The 24,207-nt window shown below is 39.5% G+C and overlaps 1 protein-coding gene across 3 annotated transcripts in view; it reads right to left on the bottom strand.

Annotated features, from left to right (window-relative positions):
- Positions 1–24,207, bottom strand: part of SYT1 (synaptotagmin 1) — a 360,726-nt gene that overhangs the window by 97,796 nt on the left and 238,723 nt on the right. For all 3 annotated transcript variants that reach the window (XM_087766719.1, XM_087766721.1, XM_087766720.1), the window contains one exon: positions 456–640. In XM_087766719.1, coding sequence (XP_087622845.1) covers positions 456–640 — 185 coding nt within the window. The remainder of the gene's footprint in view (positions 1–455; positions 641–24,207) is intronic.

The raw sequence follows: 24,207 nt of genomic DNA, 5'->3' as shown, positions 1-24,207 counted from the left end.
CATTTTTTCTTCTAGACTGCTGTTTCTTTCTCCACTGAACTTCTGCTTTTGTATAAAAAGAGATTTAGAGTTCAGAGCTACTTTTATTTATCATGTAAGCTCAGAAATGCTGCTAGAAAGATATACACACACTGTACTAGGTCCTGGTCAAAGTCTTGAAAAAGGACATGAAAACTGCACACATTTTCTTCATTTTGAGGACAACCAAGATATTCCCTTCCAGATGAGTCATTATATGCCTGCTCATTTTTTTTTAGTAGAGCAGGGAAACTGGCTGCTTTATCAGTGATGCCATACCCAGATTCATCTTTTGTGATACCACCGAGAAGATGCTGCCAATCAGTCTGCTCTTCGCAGAGCCACTACCGAGGCAACAAGCAGAACTTTTTGTAGACACATCAAACAGAAACCTTCAAATGTAACTCAAGAGTTCAAGAAAAGGAGAGGTACTTTACCTGGTCTTTCATGGTTTTCCCTAAATCTTTAACATCTTTCATGTTAATAGCATTCTTCCCTCCCTTCTCTTTTCCCTTCTTCTTGTTCTTCTTTTTGAATAAGCATTTCTTACAGAGACAAAAGCAGCAGGTAAGGATTAATAGGACTGCAACTATGGCTATGGCTATTAAGGCCCAAGGTGGCACTGGAAAAGAAAAAGAAACACACACAAAAAAAGGTGGTAAACTGTTAGTAGGGTTAAATTTAGAAACAAGCACATTTCTCTCACAGCTAAGCCTTTTTCAATGAAAATGCCTTGCAGAAATACCTGAAATCCTTTCTAAAATATCCTGTCATCATTTGTATATTTCTCCCAACTGAGCATTTGCACACACAACGCCAATTTAACACATCTATCTATTTACATGCCTGGTGACACATATCAAACTCACTTGCAGCTATTTTGATTAATCAACCATCTGAAAACAATATGTCCAACATATTTATACTGTGAAAATCTGTAAAGTGCTCAGCACATTTAGGCAATTACTTGCTTCTTTCTTTAATTATCTCCCCAACCCACCTGGCATTGTGGCTGAACCGGGTGGAACTGACTGGGAATTTCCCTTTTCTGGAATGGCATCCGATCCAAGCAGTCAGTTTTTATGAACAGCCCTTCTTCTCTGCCCAGTGCCATACTTGACAGACTCACAGACTCCTCACAACAGATGCAGGTCAAGGTCACCAGTAAAGACTGACCAAGGACAAAGGACTGTCCAATCTAAGGGCATTTGTCCTATTCGTCATCGTGCCCTAACACTAGCAAAGATTCAGTACAGAGCTGCATTCTCACCTATACTTTCCTATAAAGAAAAGCGTATGTTCCGTTTATTCATTCAGTCCAGGATGCTGGACACAGCTGAAGCATGAATAAATAACAAAGAACATTCACTACGATAAAATGGTCTTGTTAAAGATCAGAATTTTTGGAAAAAAGGAATTAAGGTGACACTTAAACACAAGTACTCCAGAAGGGAATTATCTTCATACAAATCAGCTTTAATGACCACTGATCCCCACATTTAACCAGAACACCTCACAAATCTTTAAATCTTGTAAACTGTCACTTTCAAAAAATCTCGAAATGCACTCAGTCTATCAGGTCTGCAAGATACTCTCTCAATGCATTACCTAAAGGTCTCTAATATGATACAGAGCAAAACAGACGAGTGAATCAAATTTGACATGTTGACGTCAGTGAATCACAAAAGGGAATGGACAGTATAAATAAACTAATTGCTTAAAGGAGCTAAGCAGAGTCTGAAGCATGGTCACAGGAACTTCCACTACAAATTACCAGTTCAGGAAGAGGACAAAGCACCTATACCTTCCTTACTCTAAATTTAATGACCTTATTTCTAACTTTTATTCAAATGTCCTTGGTGACAGATACAAAAATAATGCAGAAGAATAGTTAAACAATAATTTCTGTAATACTTTTGTGCTTCCAAATGTTCATTAAATGCAGCTGCTATAAAAGGGAAGCTGTACCATATGTAGAACAAATGAGAACTGATTACTAAACAAATGAATGTTAAAAGATAAACAATGAACAGATTAACAGCTGTTTATGGGATGTATTTTATGGAGTCAGCAGCAGCAATTCTGCAGTTAAAGTTGCATTAGGTCTGCCCTTATTACAACTTGAAATCTGTATTTCATACATTAATGATTTAGTTTTGTCTTTGAATCTGGTGTGGTAACACTCTGTAGCACAACTGACTCTCCTACAAATTTTTAATTTTTTTTCATCCAGCACTCAGAAATGTAAAACCTTCACCTTTCACAGGTAATGTCTGTTCTTCTCAAATTCTAAGTGTACTTAGTCTGTTAGACACTTAGAATCTGAAATGGTATTTACATAACACTATACTTTATATCTGAGCTAATCTACAGGAGTTATGTCAATATGAAATGAATGCTGTGCCCAAATTTATCAGCTATTTGTTTTGCTGCCTTGTCAGCAGTACTTGAAGCATGATGCCAGTGAATATGGGGAGCAGCAAGAATATGGGATGGGGTTCTGCCAGCAGGGTGGCACCGTGGGAGGAAAGAGAGGGGGGACACATCAAATGTGGGTAAGCTGGGAGAACCAAGGAATTGAGGAGACAGGGAATGTGGGTGTTAATAGGATATATGCATATGCATCCTACAGATGAAAAAGCTTGCGGAGGTAGTGAAGTCAGGTGCCTTTGTGCTGAAACTGTTGGGTAAAGTGGTATTCTGGCACTGCCGCCTCGGTTCTCTGGAGCATGAACAATGTAGGGTGCCTTGGGGAGCATTTGAAACACTTGCAGATACCTCAGCTTCTTTTTTATAATGCATTGTCTGCTCTCATCTGTTTGTAATTTAATTTCACCCAATAGCTCTTGTGATGCAATTAAATGATCATCAAATTAATATCTGAGACACCAAGAATTATGCAGAATTCCTTATTTATCTCTCCAAAGAAAATATACTTCCTTTTTTTATTAAACAAAGCATAATCAATAAAGGGAAAAAAAATGGGGTAACCCAAAATCTAGACATTTCCAAAACAACTTCAACATTTAAGTCTGAAAAAGCAAAAAGGAATGGATTTTTTTTTTTCTCAATGAAAGTGTACTATCTCTGTCAAGGAGATGGCTCATCTGAACATTGCCACTGACAGAGATTGCCAAATCAGTGGATGTACATGTTAGATTTAAGACAAGGGAAACACAGTTATCACTGCCTTTGAAGCGACGTTTGTTTCCTTTCAATGGCATTACTTAAATAATTTTAAATGTTAATCATTTTACATAATATGGACAAGATTTTCCAAAATTACCAAAGACTTTGAGGGTTTTCATATTTGTGCTCCCCAATTCATGATGCTGCCAGAGGAGCCTGAATTCCAGAAAATGACAAGTTTTTCAATATTAGTTTTCTATAAAGTTGTCTAAAGATGGACAAGCCAGAATGAAATGACTGATGTCACTAGTCACTTTGGAAGACTCAAGTCTACAGCCTTTAATTTTTCAGCCTTTTGATCAACTGTGAATAATATGTATAAAAACCTTACCGACAGTATATGAACCTTCTTGTTTTTGCACAGTGGCTCACTTTGGAGATTTACATTGGTTAATTCCAGTTGAATTTTACCCACACTTATGCAAGAGTTTCAAAGAATTTAAGTTTTCCAGTGTTTAAATGGACAACAAAGGGAATCTACAGTTTGAAAACCACCTCCATCTATATTAAACCAGTTTGATCAGGTTCGGTGGTGCAGTCTGAAACCTCAGGAGGTCTTTGGACATGATCCATTGAACACAAGACCTCTGTGGCAGACAAAGCAGGGTGCGTGACATGAAAAGCACAGATCCTGACCAAGCGACAGAGGTGTCAGGGAGCCAGAAGCTTCTTGTACAACTTGTCTTACCCAGTGCCTGCACAAGGGGGTGCTTTGAAACAAGCAATACTTACCTATGCAAACAAGGAAAAGCTATTGGTTTAAGGATAATTAATATGTGTGCAAACTTTCTGGTATTTCAGTGCTATTTTCTTTGTTCTGCTCCTGTGGGCAAATACAGAATACTCATTTTGAAGACACTGTCATGAATCACTACGTGATTCGGTGATTCCACAAGGATCTTAAAGACAAATCTACAGGAGGGGATCTGCTGAGTAGCATAGTTAGTAAATAAGGTCTTGAATTAGTCTTATTGATCCAATCCAAACAGGGTATGCTCTAGGACTTTACTCAGAAATGCAGGAATGAAGCCTATCTGTAAAAGGAGATTGTAGAGAAAATGAAACGCATGGCTTACTTCTAGCAGGGCACTGAAAGAGTAAGCTCTAGGATTGTGTTGATAATCGAGGCATTTTGGGTACCGATTTTGCATTGTTCACTCATGCTGAACATCAACCAGACCTGGATGCAGCTAAAGGAGTGGTGAGCTCTCTCATCCCTCTCTGTTGCTTCCTTTCACTAATGCCAGCCAGGGTTGTGTGCATATTATGAGTCATTTGATGCATTTGCAGCATTTCACAAATACAGCAGCTGTGATGTGCTTACGTTATCATTTTAGTTTGGGCTTAGGAGTGCATTTATGAGGCGTATCTCCATACCATACCTGTATACCATGCTTGGACTTGATGTTATGCAGCAATCTGGGAGGGCACGATGGACCGAATGGGAATATATGCTCCCAGAGCTCACCCAACTGCAAAAGGCACTTGGCCCATGAGAGCAAACCTAAACCGAAGCATTACCCCCACAAAGTTTGCAGTGTGGGGCTGGGTCCACAGGACTGACTGCTTCACTCCACTACTTTGCTTCTACTGCGCTGCACTAAATATAGCTTGTATCCCAACCTGTCATTAAATCTTGCTCCACTGAATATGCTAGATTCAAAGGAAAGGATGTATTACTGAGTTATTCAATTTAAGATCTACAAATTATGCCCTTTATATAAAGATATCCTTATTTGGCCTTACACAAAATGCTTGGAGAGGTACAGGCCTTGGGTCTAAAACTGACATTCCCGTTAGATGATCTAAAATTATCAAATGCTTCAGAGGACATTTGACTCCAGAGGAAAGACAGTAAGAGGGAAGTCACAAAACGTGTAACAGCATCAAAGTGCTACACTCTGTAAAAGAGAACGAAATCCTTCATCCTAGTAATTTTCTTCCCTTTCTGTGTGCAATGTCAGAGCAAACTTTATTAACTTAGAACCCAAAGAGAGGGAAGGTCAAGGAAGAACTGAAGAAAGGAGCTGAATTAAAAAGTGAAGACTTCCATACCAAAAATGCTGTCCACTGACAACTCCCAATTAAGCAATTAAGCAGCTCCATTTAAACCATGACAGCAAAGGACTATCAGATGATGGCAGCTTCCATATTATTCTTTAAAGGAGGCCCATGGCATGTCGGAATTGATAAATATTAATAATCTATGTTTCAGAGAGGGCGTGATACTTAACAGGAACCTGCAACTGCCAAATAATTGTATGTGAAGTGCATTGCATTAATCTAAAACTCTGGTAGCCTGAACGTGAGAGCACGGGCAGTTTTCATTTACTAAACCATAGTTTTATCCTAGCTTTTTGCACTTACAGCTTCTAATCAGGAAACAAACCCCATATATAGCCATATTCAGACTTTCTGTACAGAAACTCCCCAGGGGCCACATTCTGGGAATCAATTTGACTTTCATTAGAAGTTACTTGAAGAAAAAGAAAAGGTACTGAAAGCAAGGACCCAGGTAATAGATACCACCATTCACAGCAGATGGAATACAAAGGTGATCAATGCAAAGAAAAGGAAATGCTGATACATGGTAAAATGACTTGTAAAGGAGGAAGATAAAAACTGCAAATACATACTTACAAACACCGATGATTTAAATACTAGCCTTCAGGCTTATACAGCTACATTTCCACCCCACTCTTATGTATGTTCTCTTGCTTTAATAGCATGTTTGCAAAATATTATTTTTCTTTCTTAGATTTACCACAGATTTTTTATGTGGTTCAAGTTAATGACACTACTTTTGACCCATCACTAGAAGGAATCATTACTAAATATCTTAACGAATGCTCTCACGCTGCCATTTCCTCCCCTTGTCTCTTTTTTGAGCATGTGCAGTTGCATAAGAGTATCGCTATGAATAGTTTATGGAAGTTACTGAAGCTTTAACTGAGCCAAGAGCTGTTTTGACAGTGAAAGTTCCCCACATGCAAAACAGTCTGTGAAAGTGCACTGATCACTTCAGTCATTGAATATACCCCTGCCTATAGCTTCTCTGTTAGACATTATCATGCAAAATTATGCAAACTTCGTATGACTGAACATTCCAGTCTTTGCAAATAAACTGACATTGAATTCAGCAGTAATCCTAGATATGGCTAAAAATTTAGCCAAGGTGCTTGGGCTGCTTGAGAATCTGATGTGCCTACTGTATGCTCCCAAAGCTGGAAGTGAAAATGCATAAAATGACTAAAATATTTACCAGAAGACAAACCCACACCCACTATTGGAATTTGCAGGTCATTTATGTTTATTATTGCTGGTATTAATTCACCTTTTAGGGCATGTGATAGGTTCTCTGTCATGGTAAAACACATTACCCAACAGCGTATCTTCTTTCTGCAGAGCAGAACTATTTCTGTCTCTGTTGCTCTCTCTCTCTCCTTCTTTCCAACGTGTTTTGCTCCCTCTCTCCCCCAGCTCCTCACTGCTCAGTCTCATCAGCTCCTCTGCCCCTCGTCTCTTGAGACACATGGGGGAGAAAGCAAGGCAGGGGAGTTTCCAGGTGAGACAGGATGGTGAGGCAGCCAGAGCGAGGAAGTGAAGCTGCTGAGATGTCTCCTTCTTGAAGGAAGTACCTCAGAGAGACTGCAAAGGCCTTCGCACTCAAATGTCAGGTTTCATCTGTATAGATACTAAAATGAAAATAGCTCCTCTGTTAACCTGCCCATTCCCCCCCAAATCAAAATGAAACAGAATATGAGCAGAAGAGAGTTAACACAGATCTCCCCTCTCCTGGCTGTGTCACTGCTGATCGGGGCCGCTCTCTTGGGCTCGTTTTCAGCTCAACCACCGTTGCAGAGCCTCCTTGGTGGCCACATGGCTCCTTGGGAAGGTCCCTCCTGTGGTCTCCGGCGCCTGGCTGCCCTTCCCAGCAGTGCCGTGCTTCTGCAGGGCTGCCGCCTCTCCTCTCACCCTCTCACAACTCCCAGCCCTCCTGCCTGCTCCTGCCTCCCCCTTCCTCCAGCAAATACAGCTGTTTCTTCCATTGCCCTCTATGAAAGAACGATATTCCCCCGCTTGGCACGCAATGGCCCAAAGGAGGAACCAGCAGCCCAGCTCCCTGCTGCACAGCGTGTCCCTTGTGAAGGACTGCAGCGCTGGCCAGCGTGACAAATAAAACAGCCTCCCCTTTCTGGCAAAACCTCTAGGTCACTTACTACAGAAAACAGAGGAGGGAAAGGAAAGACTTTGGTGGAAGATGCTTTCTAATCAAGTATATAATATTTTTAGACTGATGCTTCCTATCAGTTCGTATATCTGCTGCCATAAAGCTTTTAAAATAAAATCAATGAATTCAGGCTCTAGATAATTGCCAGTGAAAGCACTGGGCACACCGAGCAGCTGGGGAAGAAGAAGAAAGCTGGAGCCTCCAACCAGACCTGGAAGCCAGACAGGTTTGCTGAAAGCTTTCCAAAAACTCTATGTACCCACACCAGCTGAGGTCAAATACTTTCTTGAGAAGGGACAAAACAACCCATGGGGCTAATATTCAACTCTGACAAACAAATCTGTAGCAGCTTGAGATGACTGTTTTCCATCATGTGGACAATTGTATTTTGTGGTTAAAACACATTTCACTTTTCCTGTGACATACACAATATGTCACACTTCAAACTTCGATTGATTGATAGTCTGAAGGAAAAAAAAAAAAACAGTAAAAAAAAAAGTCATGCAACTCCCTCTGACTTGGAACTGGAATTTTCAAAGGGACAAAATACTGCAGTCATATCAATCCCAGGACTCAGAAATCAAGAGAATAAGATTCAAAAGTAATGAAATTGATGGGAAGAAAATCAGTTATGCCTATATATATTTGATTTTCTTAGCTAATTTAATTCATTGTATGAAATGAGCACTGGTTTTGTTTTATCTTCCTTCTCAGTTTCTGAACACTTGGAAATGTTTTTTGTGTCACATTTTCAAGGTTTGCCCTGCAAATATGAGGGCCAGGGTTGTATTTCAAATTTCAAAACAGTAATCACATTTCTTGCATACCAGAATTAGTCATGCATGGTACACGTTGAATGTTGTAAGTTCCAAAACTAGGTAAAAACTCCATTGCCAAGGAAGGAAAAGCTAATTTGGCACATTTTTTTATCAAATATTTTGCACAGGTAAAGTCCTTTACAAAAAGGAACCTATTTGTGATTTCTGACAAGATGAACTTATAGAAACTATATCTGTCTGTAAGCCAATGGTCTGTTAACATATACAAACTTAACACAGGATGCTATTACACGACGGCTCAGGGCTTAAAGGAGAACAGCTACTATTGAAAGAATTAACAACCATTGAAGTAATACACTAAGTTCCCACTGAAAGTAATAACCAGTTTTATTCCTTACTGAGATTTAATATTCATTTAGAAGGTCTCAAATAAAAATGGCTCATATATAGTACTTTTCATCAGTAGATCACAAAGTGTCTTATAAAGGAGGTAGGTAATAATATCTGAACTGCAGAGATGCAGACATTAATACATAAAGAATAAAATTACTTTGGTTAGCATCATATAGAAGACACTGTGGGAGCATTTGTCTATATTACTGACTGGTGTGGTGCACAGGAAACAACAGGGGCTTCATTTGCCATGAGCATGTTTCCAGGATCACGAGTGCCTGCTATGTCTTTTCCAGCAGCAAAGTTCACGACAGCTGCAGGTCCTAGGCAGGCACCCCGTAAGTGTAGGGAGCTAAGTGCTGGAGGATGTCATGCACACGTTGCAAGCAAGTGTACCAGGCAGCAGCCTGGGGTGCAGTGTCAACCTCAGATCCCACCAGAGGAAGCACCTCAAGCGCCACCCTGGGGTGCGTGCATGCTGCGTGGCTCCCGGTACTACAGAGGCAACACAAACTCACACCCAGAAGGAACCCCTCCAGCACACTAAATCACTAGCATCGGGCGCCCTGTGTGACACCAGAGCCAAGCATACATCAGAGGTGCCCCGGATCCCTCAAGGCTGTAATCTTCCTGATGCATCTCACTGGCACCTCGGCTACTGCAGTGCCAGGAGCCTTGCTCAACCCTTAGGGCACCTCCTTCACTCTGCTTCTTCCCAAGCAGCAAGTCAGAGGACCGCTTCCAGATTTTCTGCATGGCCGTTTCATACAAAACAGTGATGCTGCTGAGAAGAAGAACTGAAACATGGCACTTCCCACTCTGGTGTGGAACAGTTACTGTCAGCAGGGTAATTATTGTCCCACGGAGAGCATAATGGCATGCTGTGCTCTGAAAATCTTCCAGGCTTGCAGAGTGTTTGGGACCTTAAAACTTAATTTTGTTTATCACCACAGAGCTGTAGCATAAACAAAGAGACTTAAGTTTCATTTGTCATGATGTGCTACTTTGATAATAATTTTTCACTTCTTATTTAAGGATTTAAAAATGATCTTTTTTTTTTTTTTCCTGACTCCTGCCATTTTATTATCCAGCCGGCAAGACTGTATCCAGAGTCCATACACTCAGACAAAGCACTGAAGTACAGGATAGCACAGAGTAAATAGAATTTACTCCTCATACATACCAAACTGATGAACTTAACCCATTGAAGCAATCCTCCTGTTCCTCAGCCTTGTTGCCAGGTCAGATTTTCATTTGCTACCTTATTAAATATTTTGGTGAAATTCTCAGTGAAATTTACTGTCTCTCCATGTGAAATAAGACCAAATGTCAAAATGTAAAGTATTTCTAACTTGTAAACAATCAAACCCCTTCTGTTCACAAAAAGTATTACACTGTTTCCCTTAGGACTAGATCTTTTGCTTCTATCCATTACGCAGCCTGGTAGAGCCATATTATTGTCTCTGAACAGATACTAAGCAGGTTCATATACCTGGTTTTATCCAGGCTTTGAAAAGTCCTGGGATGAACCTGTTTTTCCCCCTCTGATAGGTAAGATAAAGACAGGTTAAAAAGAGTCATCTACTGCATAGAACATTATATATATATATGTATATATGCATTATATCTGACATCCACTTATTAAAGAAACAGATGTATTCTGCAGTTAAGAATCGCGGGAACAGTTAATTTCTAAAACTGATTAATATTTTCAGACATAAAAGCCTTTGTTGCTGTTTTTCATTTTTAAAAATTGCTTCATCAGGTAAGCATTTGCATAGTTAAGTATGGTAGGCAGTGGGAAAGGCTAATTTCTAATAGGTTTGGGAACATTTTCATATCTTCAATGTCCAGGAATGATTTAAAAAAGAATTAATTGCATAGCTGTAGTAGTGATAAATCAATTATAAAAACAATCAAGGAGCAACAAAAAAAAATCTCCTTCTTCCAGCTAGAATTAAAGCTTTGTTTTTAAATTTTTACTGTATGTCAGGCCAATTGCAGTATGTAGGCAGTAACTGCTCATATGAGAAGCCATATTTCTTTTTGTGACAGGAATGTATCTGTAAAAGCATATTTCTTTTGCTGTGCAATAGTGTATACCCAGTGAAGTCAACTGAATATCTGCATTTATTAATCTGTTATTTTAAAGGTACAGATATAACTCTGAACAAGATTCTTTCATTAAATATTATCATTATTAATAGACACTCATTTGTGTGTGGGTAGTGCCTAAAGGCACCGACTCAGAAGAAATGCCTCACCAGATTAGACAGTGCACACAGATGAAATAAAAAGACAGTTTCGCCTGAGAGGCTTTACAGAGTAAGGTCCCAGGCCTGTGTGGTGGGTACGTGCGCATCTTGGTCTAACTGACTGCTCACAGGAGCTGTGCCCTTCTTCAACCATCAGCCTACAAGAATGCACCAGGCTTGTACACTACCAGATTCAGTCTGTCCAAGCACATTGCCTAGCACTCCCTTGTGCACAACCCTTGCTAAAAACCCTTTCTATCACCTCAACAAGATCCTCCTAGGATCCTGTCCACCTAGAATATGAATGCTCCCTTTCTGGAGGGAACCCAGACAGCCATCCTGGTGCCTCCAGAGTTCACCGCTGGCCAGAGTTATGGCCAAGACTGAGCCCTGAAACAAAGGATACAGAAAACCAAGAGACACTCTTAGGCCGGGACCCTCCAAAAGCAGTGCCTGAGCCAGCTGTGTTATTGAGGCAATAGCAGTTAGCCTCAGACAAACCAGATTTCAACCATGGCTTTTTCTGGTCTTCCAGGAGGCAGCTTTTAATAGGAAAGCCCCAATTTAAAAGGCTGTACATTCAATAACTCTTCAGGCTACACAGTCTTGTCTGTGACCTCCACTGTTTCCCAGAAGGCATTTCCAGCATTTGAGCTCCTGAGGCACCTCAGGACTACACTGATGTTAGAACTGATTTTGGAGATAATCCAAAATAGGTCCTAAGAAGACTCTTCTGAGACAGAGAACCAGTGATAAAACACAAGAACAAACAAGCTGTCTAAAGTGAATAGTCATTTATGAAGCCTTCATCACTGTTTTTCTAGACCTGCAACCAAAACATGGACACTCTGACAATGCTAATTCTGACCTAAAGCTAATAGGACTTGATTTTTTCCATACATGGTTCTATGCACACTTCCACACTGAATCCTCAGTGTGAAATGAAATTCTCTAACCCTAGTCACCACGACTGAAACATCCCACACAGTCCATCACCTTTGTTTCTAGGGTGTCTGTAACACCAAGAATGGCCCTATAATACTTATGTGCAGCTGTTGGCAGGCACAACCAGCATGAGCCACACACGTGCACAGAGATCATCAATAAGATACACTTTATTGGTCCAGTGTCCTCCCAAATCTGGATGCAAGTGGATGCTAGGATTGCTAGGTAATTCTGGTCTTGGTGCATGGCCAGCAATGCCTGATTGGGTGCACCATACGCAGGCAAGGGCTCATACCACGTGTCAGTCGTAGAGCGCAGCAGAGCAGGGTGCTCTGCAACTGTGCTATTCCACTCCTGGCTGGCTCTGCTCACCTCGGTGGGACTAAGCGAGCCTGGTTGTGGCTGTATGTATGCATTTTTTCCAAGGGACCTCAAATTGTGTATTGATTCAGTTGCGCAAGGGTATGCGGGAGAGCATTCCTGGCAGGCACCTCTCTCCTTGATGTGGCACTCTGCTCAGCTCAGGAAAGAGCAGAGAGTAAACTGTTCATGCTGCAGGTGTTTTGAGAACATTATATGGGTGACACTGGTTCGTGGGACGGGGGGCATAACAGTGTAGGCTGTGCTGCACTGGTATATGATGCACGCCTGGCAGGCCAGGGCAGCTAAGTGAGCTGTTCTGCAGTGTGTAGTCTGACAGACTGCCTGGGGGGTGTGCACTGAAGGACTGAATGGTCCCAGGCTTGCTCCAGGCATTCAAACTAAAATGTTTTTTCATGACCTCTATCTGTTGAGCAGAGGTGCTGGCCAGGATATTTACACCAGCTTTGCAAATTTCAAGGGAGTAGGTACCAACAGCCCAGCTATCCCAAGTCTCATGCCAGTGCTGGGATGGAAAGAGAGGCCCATTCCCATGGCACGCCTCAATTCCGCCTCAACAAGTACCCCAAAAGATAACTCCCCTCGCTTCTCCCCGTCAAGCCAAACTTCCCAAGAGAGCACCACTGGCATGAATGTGCACAACAGCTTCTGCAGCAGTCTGCTCTGTTCTGCCAGCACATGGCTATCACTATGAAGATGTGTATCAGAAGTTAATACAAAGATGCTGTTGTGTGGAATCTGTATGTTATTAGACACTTACGCTGCTAATACAGAAAAATGAATTTTAATTTGATTATTCCCCGACTGTATACAACTCAAATCCCTTGGACAAAATGTTTTGACCTGCTATTTAAAAAAATAGCAAGTTTTGTCCCTTCCCTTTTTAAGAGTTCCGTTTTATCTTAAAAGACTAAAGCAAAGAATCTAAATATGGGTTGTGCCCTTGCCTAGTATTTTGACCTCCTTTATTCTGCAAGAAGCTATCAAGGCTACAACCCATGTATCAGTAGTGGCCTTTGTAGCAAGAAATCTATTTTCAAGGTACTGTTAAGGTTAATAGCCATGTTGCTCTTCTTTTTCAGAAGCTCATTTAGCAGCACTATTATGATGAGGATGATGATGATTGATTACTAACTTCTGCCTTTTTGCACAAAAAGCATCATTCCTGATTGGCTAACTACAAATGCTGTAATGGTCATTAACTTTGTTGCAGGAACCACTGTCAAAGTGATAAATAGATTTGGTTTACATTAGCTACCAGCCTAAAAGCATCATTTGACCTCATTAATAGATCTAATCAAATCTGCAGTTATGCTCCCTAAGAAGGAAGACTATTGTTTTTAGGACAAGAACTCTGAGGCTTTTTTCTGATCTCCATAAATACAGAAGTTGAAATTTTGTTCCATTGAGGTAAGGCCACAATTCTCTCCAAAATGCTTTGTGCAAATGCTAGGCATTCAAGTTTTCCTTACTTCTTGTTCAGTCTAGAAGAAGTTAAAACTGCTCCTAGGAGGCACTAAAAGCTACCTGCACAAGCCCAGGGAAGCTGTGTTTCTTCCAAAAAGTGGTCAGTTTGCTGAAGGACCCAAGAACACAACCTTTGCGTATACATGTCTGGAATTTCATGTTAGTATGTTGAAATCTACATCAAAATTCTATGGTTGATGTACAGATATAGGTCTTCAAGTCTGTGGAATGAAAAAGTTGCAGATTGCATTCGATCTCTTAATCCACATTTCCTACATACTACCTGCAAATTGTTTCTCGTTTCCTTCATCTTTACTTCTGTAAGGTACAAGTGTAACACACTCCTCACTGTTGCTGTGCTTCTCACTTTGCCTATCCAGCAATGTTAGAAGTTATTAATTTAGCATGCCTGGAATATGTTTTCTCTCATGTCATGCTTCAGTCTTCTGCTAATTAGCCTGAATAATTAATTTGCACGAGCTCTAGTCAGGCCCTATATTCAGCTAGGCCATGAGCATGTGTTACAGCTGGAACCCAAAGCTGATAGTTTGAGTTTAGGGGATGATGTGGACATGAAAGACACCTGGAAAGGAATGGTTTATAAGCACACATATCATCCTGAAGGACAGCACAAAATGTTCTCGTACGGTGTGGATTAATACAGGCAGTTTGTGCCAATGGTTTCTTTGTCCTGTTAATGTTGTTGGCTACCAGCAAAAGCAACTACTATCAGTTTGTCTCTTAAGACAGCAACTCTCCCTAAAAATCTCATCCAGTACTTTTATCTCCCTTTTTTTTTTTAAACCTGACATAAATTAAAGGTGAAGTATGACTCTGCAAGCTTTAGGACAGAGGAGGAACCATGAAAAACAAGACTCTTTTCATCAACTTCTGTATTTTATTTGGTGACTGTTGCTTATTCTAAATTTAGGAATGTTGAGAATGGGAACCAGAAATCTGTTTTGCTCTCTCGTTCTGGCCTATAGTTTGAATTATTTACTACACAATGCCATGACTTCATCATGAGTTAGAAGTGCTGTCACGCATTAGAGCTTCCAGCTTCTATGTCACCAGCTTCTTCTATTCATTGGGAAGAGAATGGGAAACAGAACCTTATGCCAGCTCTGAAAATCAATTATTAGACATTCTTGTTTGACTTTGCTACAGTAAATGGCCATCAGGGTCTGACTCAAAAATTCTATACTAGACTTGGATCTACAGTCCTCTGGTTGACACCACTCCATGTTCATTGTTTTTTATCTTTGAATTGCTTTCTGAATGACGATTTGTTAATTGGCATAGTCAGAGAAAAGTATTAATTATGTCTTAAAGAAGGAAAGCCAGGAGTGGATGACCTGTGACTTGCTTTCAGGATCACAAAGAATGTCACTAAAACTTGAGAGTGGCCAATCTAACCCCACGCCCAGTGTACACTTCTCTCCTGAGACTGGCATATTTCCACTCTAGTAATATTTTGCTCCAGTATTTACAGTCAACCTTAGCAGCTGCTCTACATGGAAACATTTTCTTATTGCTATTTAACAACCATTGCATCCCCTCATTGCTCAAAAGTGCATCCCACTTACTAAAATCATTTAATTAAAACCCATTCTTCCATTGGATTAATTTCATTGCTACTGATCAGAGAGGCTGAAAAAATGATCAAATCTTAAAATTAAAAGTACACAGCAGAGTTCTTGTTTCTGTCCCTATATAAATACAATCGAACCTGAAGTGGTTAACCCCAAGTTTGGCCAGAATAGAGAAATAAAAATTAAAAGGGAATGCTGTAACTAAGCCCAGGAAAAATAATCACTTCAGGAATTAGAAGTCCAGGTTAAAGGCTCATTCTGCTGAATTCAGTGACCACGGTCCTGATGACCCCTGTCCAGTGAGGATCCTGTTCCTGGTTCCTTTTGCAAGTACTCTGCCATTAACTAAAGAAGCAGCTGTGCTCTCCCCAGTAAGAACTCTGCAGTAGCTAATCAACAATTCTTTCAAACCTGTAGCATCACCAGTAATGAACAATTAATCCTCCGTCTCCTCAGAACTGAGTTAAGCTCAGAACAGAAAGGGAGAGGCAGCAAAAGAAAATGGACTCTGTGAAGCATGAAGAAATAAAAATGAAAAGATCATAAAGAAAACAAACATTAAGGGTAGAAGGGCAATCAATAAAGTCCAAAGCTTGCAAAGATTGTCTTGCAAAATAAGTACCCTAAAGGAATTTAAATAAGTATAAATGGAATTCTCAGAAAGATTTATTTAAGAGTGAATTAATTCTTCAGTACAATTTCCTTTTTTCTTCCCTTGCATGATTGTCTTTTAGGCTACTTCACTTTCTGCATATGGTGCCACATGACAATAACAACACATTAATCTCGAAGTTATATATGTTCTTCCACAGTGATTATTCCAGCAAGCAAAAGGTTAACACATTTAAGTGAATGCAAATGAGAGAGTGGTTTGTCATTGGCTGAAAGTGCCTCAAAACAGACTAATAGTGATACACAGATGCAACTTTGCATCTGCGGTCTAATTAAAACTAATCTAACTAAATATGGTGTATCTGTAAAGCAGCTTGAGCGCTGCAGAGAACACACAGAATTCCTTTTATAGTTGGAAAGAGCTTCCAAGAGCCAGTGTGTCTGCCATTTCACTTTATTTGGAACCACTTTAATAGCAGGTGAGTAATCAGCAAATAAATTCTCTGTAGCTGCTTTGGAATTGTTCATTCACAGAAGCAGTGATAATGTATCCGCAGATACATTAAAACAGCAACGGAGGCCACATCGACGGGGGGGGGTGGGGGTGGGTTATATCCTTTCATTAGGCGAAATGATACAGTTGGAAAAAAGAAAAAAGCTTCAAGCTGTAAATCATCCATCAGCCCCACTTATTAAGGCAGAACTCAACTACAAAAAAACACTTTTGCAGATGTGTTATGTTACCAACATGAGTTGTCCACAGCAAAATCAGGCATGATCAAAACCTTGTCTTGTCAAGGGATTTCTTTTAAAATATTCTTAAGACAGAATAACTTTTTTTTACCTGGCAAATAAACATTCCACAGACATTGTATTCAGTATGGAAACTTATTGCTCTCAATTGAAATTCTGCCATAAGCAATTCTAGCACTGAGAACTAAAATGGCCATGAGGTAATAAAATAATGTGTATAACCCTCTACCCAGCATACAGTCTACAGGCTGTGAGATCAGTGTAAAAGAATAAATTCCAGTGTTTTACCTTTTTTCTTTTCCTCTCAAAAATTCAGGTAAGAAACTTCGTGTTAGAAAACTGTCTTAAAATGCTTAAATCAGCAACTCTTAGATGAAAGAAGGTCAAAGGAGGACAAATCTGGATGAAAAGTTCATCACAACATACTTCCATGAGGTATTACAGTAGATGAAGATATTCTGCATATTCCCACCTTAGAGAAATAGTCTGAACTGTCTTGATCCTGTTGCAATCTAAAATAACTATGTTTGTAGAAAGCCAAAGATACAAAGGTACGGTGCTTGGCAGCAGTCTGAATCCATGCAGGATAAAGAGGCTCTCCAAATCTCATTGTTTTTCTTCTTTCTTCCTTTCTCAAGGCTCACCAGATTGCTAAAATGTTGAATTTAGTAATGTCCAGATTGTTAAAATGTTGAGTTCCACTATGTCCTTGACTCTGTGGGACAGGCATGGCTTTATATTCCTCAAAAATTCTTCACATCAGGCCGCACTTTGTCTTAGAGCAGATTAATGGAATGAGAGCATGCAAGAACTATACTGTAGATATGACACTCTCCTAGAAGGCCAGCAAATCAACTCTTCCTACCGTTTTAGATGAAATATTCACCGTATGAAAAACTGAAATAGGCTTGACAGTAGAGCTCTGGAGACTTCTCTTTTCTTGGTTGGTACCCTTAACCTGTGAACTGTTTATTCCACATAAGCCAGAAGCTAAGCCACTTCTCCCACAGAACAATGTTCCTGAGTCCCTGGGTCTCCCACAGAGGATTTCTATATCAGCCTCAGTGAGAAGGATGAGTAGTGCATTCTCCATGCAGTCTAACCTATAGCCCATAGGCTCTCTCCTCTATGGGGTGAGACACGTGGGTTTTACTTCTTTAGGCTGAGTAAGATGCAAGCCATGTTCTTCCTCCTCTCATGATAGTGCCTTAACAACCACCCTTATTACGTAACAGAAATGGTGACAACACTATCAGCATTTCCCTTTCCTTCTTTAGCCCCACTGTAGTCCCACTAGTTCCAAGACTGAAAATACAACCTCCAAGTAAAGGATTAATAGATAAGACAGATAAATCCCATAATGAAAATTGAGTCTGCTGTTTGAAAAAATGAACACAGAGGGCTCTATTATCAAAAAGAAATCATAAATGATGAAAGTTCTTAAAATTGTCCCATTAAAGTAATTTTCTTTGCTGCCTGATGTTTCTAGACAAGTAGAGCTCTGATTTGAGTCCTTTCAGTTGTAAATAGTTCCATTAATTTCACCAAAACTATGCTGAACAACGTTTGTAGAATTATATCTTGAGGTGAACTCACTAATACACAGGAAAAAAAAACATTGCATGTTTTTGACAGCATTCCTTTAACCTAGGGAAGATAAGTGTGGTGATTCATAGAAAAGGGATATTTTGGTAAGTCATAACTAATTTTCAAATGAAATGTCAGTCTGAAATTTCTAATCAAATAGTCATTTTCATGGTATTTTTCTATATGTTGGTGTGAAATTTACTCCACTGTAGAAGCTTGCAAAAGGCATCTTTAATAATTCAAAACCTGTATTAAGGTGAGGTTTATGTGCCACACAGGCTGTCACAGAGGTCCATGCAGCAGAATGAATATCCCCCTTTGTGAATATGTGCACTGCTGGTTAACAGTACTGTGCACGACACTAAAAAGCCTTAGGGTAACAGAGACTTCAAAAAAAAAATGTGTTTTCTTTCTCCTAAATATGTACCATGAAGAAAAGTTCAAAATGAAAAGCATTGAACTTTATACGAGGGAAATTTTATTCAGATCTAGATTTTCTTGATGTTGTATTTTATCACAGTAGCATACATTTCCTAGGGAATGAAAAGGGGACTGTCAAATACGTTATTATTTTTACATCATATTTTGATGTGCAATTTGGAGCTTTAGAGTATGATACAAACATGTGGCTGTATATACATTGTGTTAAGGACATTGCATTTACTTGTTTTACTCTTTATTATGTATTATTTAATTTACTAATTAGTCATTACTAATTCTTTTTTGTGTATTTTTATTTATTATCTTTACTATTACTCTTGTATTACTTCGAGCACACTTTTCTCCTACACTTGCTCAATATAGAGTACTCATAAGACAAACTGCTTTTTAATGTATGAAGGCCTTTTTATGGCTCAGCCACCTGTGAATTGTCTTTAAATCAGCACAGAGTTTTAAGCCACCATAAATACAGAATGGTAATTTATATATAGTAAAAAACAGATAAGAGACAAGATACAGCAAGATAGAAATTATGTTTAAAAACAACAGAGGACATCTGATGCAAAGTTTCTAACTTCTTCTAGACTTAAAAGTCAACTATATTGGTGAGCACAACACTTAATAAAATCTGAATCTTAACCCTGTGCTGCTTCTGCTATATTTTCAATAACCAAGGCATGCAGCAAAATAATATTGGTTTTCCCAAATTATCTCAGAAATAAATCTGTGAATATTTGCCTCACTTTCTGATCACTGATACTAGCATATTACTCTGCAGTACAGCAAAATTAGGACTTATTTAGTGAAACCTCAAAAAAGGTTTACAGAAACTAGTAGATAACTTCTGACATTTTGAGATGACAGTTTGTGTGTTTCTAATCAGACTTGTCACAAACTCCTGAATCTGCTGCGTGGTGAGGAGCCTGTCCTCAAGCTAAGGAAAGAAAGACCTCATCAATACTCCTTTTCAATGGAGCTTCAGAGCCAAAGTTACGGCTACATACAGGAACACTACAGTATATGAGAACTGCAGTTGGTAAAGGTAAAAATGGGCCAGTAAAGTTTATTGTTACGGTGAAATAGTCCTTTAATAAGGATAAAGTTTTTGTCTCCATGACCTGCAATACGCAGTCAGCTTGGAAAGTAATATTTTTATGCTGTGAGTAGTATTCAACCCATCCCAAATCATAAATAACTTATGTTGGCAGTGTTGTCCCAGGAAACTCCACTAAAATAAGTGAAGCTAGTTACATTTATTCAGGCACATCATGGTAGAAGTGACACTTGATGAAAAAAGAAATCCTTCCCTGGAGCAAAACTAAATGCCATTTACATCACTGCTGATGGCTTAGAGATCCAATGTCTCTGCAGTGGCTTCCACAGATTCAACCACCGAAGAGTTAAAAATACCACCCTAAAATAAACCCTATTAAACCGCTCTCTAGTCAAAGTATTTTAATTATGGCTAACATGTAGATTGTATTTTGATTGATAGCCTTTTTATCCCTTTATGAAAGCAGTTTCTGACAGGCATACCCCTTGCAAGTGGCTAGTACTTATTTAATTGGCCTCACATGCCTTCAAGTTGAGCCAGCTCATGCCAGGAAACAACCTTCTGGAAGCCAGCACTGTAACCGATTTCCCTTTGGCTTCTCTCTAAACTTGGCAATGCTGCAATTTATCCTGGCTTGTCTCAATTGTTGGTCCTTATCTGAGGTCACACACAATTTTGCTGACTGCCATTGACATCACAGGGGTATATGCAACACACTTTTCTCTTCTGACTCTCCTTCCAAGAATGTTTCATGTCCAACTAGTAGCATAGTTAGTAGCAGTTAGAAAACACCTGAGCAGGGATATGAGGTTTCCAGTTCATGGTTCAGTGCAGGAACGTTCAACATATTCATGGGGTAAAGAACAACCACTGACAGGAGCCCTGTTAGTCTTGAGTAAAAAAAAACAGCTAGTCCTACCCTCATGACTTCTGCCACTGTGACAAGAAAAAATTGTACATTTTACAGTACATTAGTCTTGAAGTCACTAAAAAATAAACATCGGTATTCAGTCTGCTTTGCTAAAATGTTAGCTGAATGCTTTTCACTCCTTAGCAAGCTTTGTGTGAAGTAGAGGGACAAGTAGGGAAATATTGTTTTATATTTATTCTTTTTCATCAGAAGTATCCTATGGCAGACCGACAGCCTGGAGAACGGAGCAGAGACCAGCGCTGGCAGGGAGCCTTATGCCTCTCTCAGCCATATGTCAAAAAAATTTCAGAGGCTTTAACTTTCCTCTTCCTCCTGTAACTGTATTCTCCGTGAAAGTCTTAGCATGGCAAAACTGTTTGTCTTTTCTGGAGAGGCAGAAAGTGTAAATGAGAGGAGAAGGTGCTGTGTGATGAGGGAATCAGGAAAAAGTAAGGAAAAGAGGCAGCAGATGAAAGATGGTGAGAAGAACTGGAGTTGTAAGTCACAAATTGGTTATCATTTACTTTCAGATCACAGATGTGACCTCTAATGCTTATAAGCCATACATCTCGTCAACCTACTCTGTAATAGTAATTCTCAGAACATCAGACCTATTGAGATGGAGATTGTGAAGACATATACTGTTACTAATGTTCATCTGTCTGGTGGAAGCAAATGTTGCACCTTCTTGGATAAGAATCACTGATTTTTATTTTTTTTTTTTTACCTTAGAAAAGGCAATTTTAAGTTCACATAGCATCAGAACAGGAACATAGATATTTTACAGCTCTCAATTCTCCACTCCCCAAATGTTAGTACAAACACAACACTGACGCAAAACCCCTTTATTTTCCTTGCCCCATAAAATATTGTGTGAAAGCAGGGAATATCAGCACTGCTCTGCTACATCAAGAATCCTCACTGACAATTCAGTCTCCTAATGGCTCCCAACCCTCATTCTGACAATGCTGAATGAGTAACAAACTGCTATAATTCAACATCCTCACAATTTGGGTAGAGCCTCATTAAGTTTGGGAACTGGACTGTAAGTACACTCACCTACAACTGTAAGTATAGACATAATTTATTTTACTCTTATGTTGATGTAAGTGTGTTATAGTTTGTCTTTACCTCTTACAAAAACCAAACCAAAGCAAAACCAACTTTGAAAGAGAGAGGCATTATAGCACTTGTTAATCTATTAAAAGTGATCCATCTTAGCATACATGACTGATACAATGTATGCTCCTAGCACTTTATAATTCCCCCTGATACCAGGAGAAACATTAAAGAAGTCTGCCAAAACAGAGAACTGTTAGTAGCATTGGAGGCAATCCTATAATTTTGTCTTCAAGAATTAAAGTAAAGCTGGGGTCCAGCCACTGAAAAAGTCCTGAACCTTGTGACAGTCGGATGCTGACTTTCAGATGCTTCTCAGTGCCGAAGCTGAAAGGAGGGAGGAATTAGTGAGGCACCACATCCGCTCCTTGCTCATTACCACAGCACTCCAATACACCCACCAAACAGCTAAACAATTCACTACAGCTCATGGATGACCTAAACCCAGAAGAAAGCTAAACAACATCATCTGCCAGTATCCTGGATCCCTCTCAGGCACAGAAAGTGGCACCGTGGTGGCCTGCTTCCCCCTGAGCCAGTAATGCTGAGGAACAGCAGTGGAGACATGCTGATGCAAGGGCTGCTGTACTTTGGAGGAAGCATAAAACCAATGTCCTCAGCTTTTGTGGTGATGAAAGATCCCCTGGGATTTTCCCAAAAGGATTGTAATGCCTTACAGCCCCATCCAACCCTCATTAAACTAAATGGAAAGAACCTCAATCACTTCTGTGGAAATTGGATGTTTGTAGGGTTGGCCCAAATCCCAAGTGAGGTAATTACATTCTTCCAACGGTTTCCACTGGAAAATTTCAGTCCCCCCCATCCCAAATGATCTCAAAGTAGCAGTCTACTGATCATTTAAACTAAACAACTGCCCTAAACGCCACCCTTTTTTGGCAACAATCATGAAAACGTGTGTTGTGATAATAAGCCATGTGACAAAAGAGGGTACAACTCTCAGCAAGCAGCCTACTAAAATGAAATGGAAGGTAAAAAAATCACACTGATATTTATGAAGGTCTGAAAAGAAATTTGCTACTAGCACTATACTTGTGTGCGGTACACATCTGTAAAATTACAACACCTGTAGAGTTACAAACTTTTAAAATAACCATATCTAAAGTAAAATTAATTTACATTCAAATATGAATTAATGTAGCAGTTCATCAGGTAAATTGCAGCATGTATTAGAAATGTGTTTACAGTCTTGATCCTCCAAACCACTTGTGTGTAACAAATTTAATTCAATGCACTATTCAGGAGCTTAAAGGTTAGTACACATTTAAATACTTTACTGGATTAAACCTTTTGAAATTTTAAAATCTGCTGTGTATCATTTCAGTACCTGAACTCAGCCTGCATACCCAGGTTATACTTGCATGGCTATATCAAGTAAGAATGTACTCCTGTTGCCTTTCATGTTATTTAGAGGAGTGGTGTAGGTCAGTAAAGAAAAGACTTGAAAACAAGAAAAAACTTGTTCACCAATTTGCACTCATCCTGCACTGCAGGGTTCAGCTAGCGTTGCTATGCCACCAGGGATTTGGTATCACAAAGTATTTTACCTAATGTGGACACAATTTAGGGGATTGGTTGTTTGTTTTTAAAGAGGATATACTTTCTGTTCCTTTTCTACCAGGAATTACCAGGGTAAATATTCAGTTCAACAGAATAAAAACGCTTCTTGTCATTATCATTATAAAAGTATAGCTAGTTTTCTTGTTCTAGGTGGCAGTGAGTAGTAGTGATGTTAGACAGATCGGTGCACTTTGCAGGATCCCAGCTGTCAGTAGGTTCCTACCAAAAATGAGCTGTTGCAAATCAAGGATGTTGCACAGTTTAAACACTTCAGTTAATGCATTAACTAAATAGAAAAAAGATTTTTGTAAATAGTTTCCCTCTTCCATTTTGTCTCTTCCTACATACCTATATTTATATCAAGAAAAGCAGTACGCCTAAGCGTTTTTGTAGCATATAATCACTGTTAAATAAATGACTGGCTGTTTCAGAATAGTCAAGCCAATTTTGACATTTTTTCATGCTTGACATGTTATCATCATTAATGTTATGCCCTGAGTTAAGGTAACATTAAGCTTTCTTGTTTGCCCACTGGTCCTCTCCACCCCTCATACTGTTTTCTGTCATCTTGACCACCTCGCTGTCCTAGGACTTAAAACTCATCAATAAATATTTCATGAGGCAAGAGAGTTTAGAAATTGGTATTCTGGAACAGTTTCCTATAAAGTGATGACCATCACTGAGTTGTAATCTAAAATGCTATGCTAGACTGAAATTTATGAATAGTAAGCTTGCCTTACCTTCCTCTGTCCTCCTTCCCTTGCCCATGCTGCAAGTAAGTTTGCACCTACGGCATATTACAAACAAATAACTGACTCCAGGGCTAAGACCTGAAATGCTATATTCCAGCTTAGAGCATATGTTTGCTGAAAATTGGGTACTGAGGTCTTACAAAACGTGAGA

This window comes from Nipponia nippon, unplaced genomic scaffold (assembly GCF_047370975.1).
Source record: "Nipponia nippon isolate SJK-2023a ecotype South Korea unplaced genomic scaffold, ASM4737097v1 scaffold_3, whole genome shotgun sequence".
NCBI classification, from domain to species: Eukaryota; Metazoa; Chordata; class Aves; order Pelecaniformes; family Threskiornithidae; genus Nipponia; species Nipponia nippon.
Note: the sequence above shows the minus strand (reverse complement) of the source record. Positions and strands in the feature narration are given on the sequence as shown.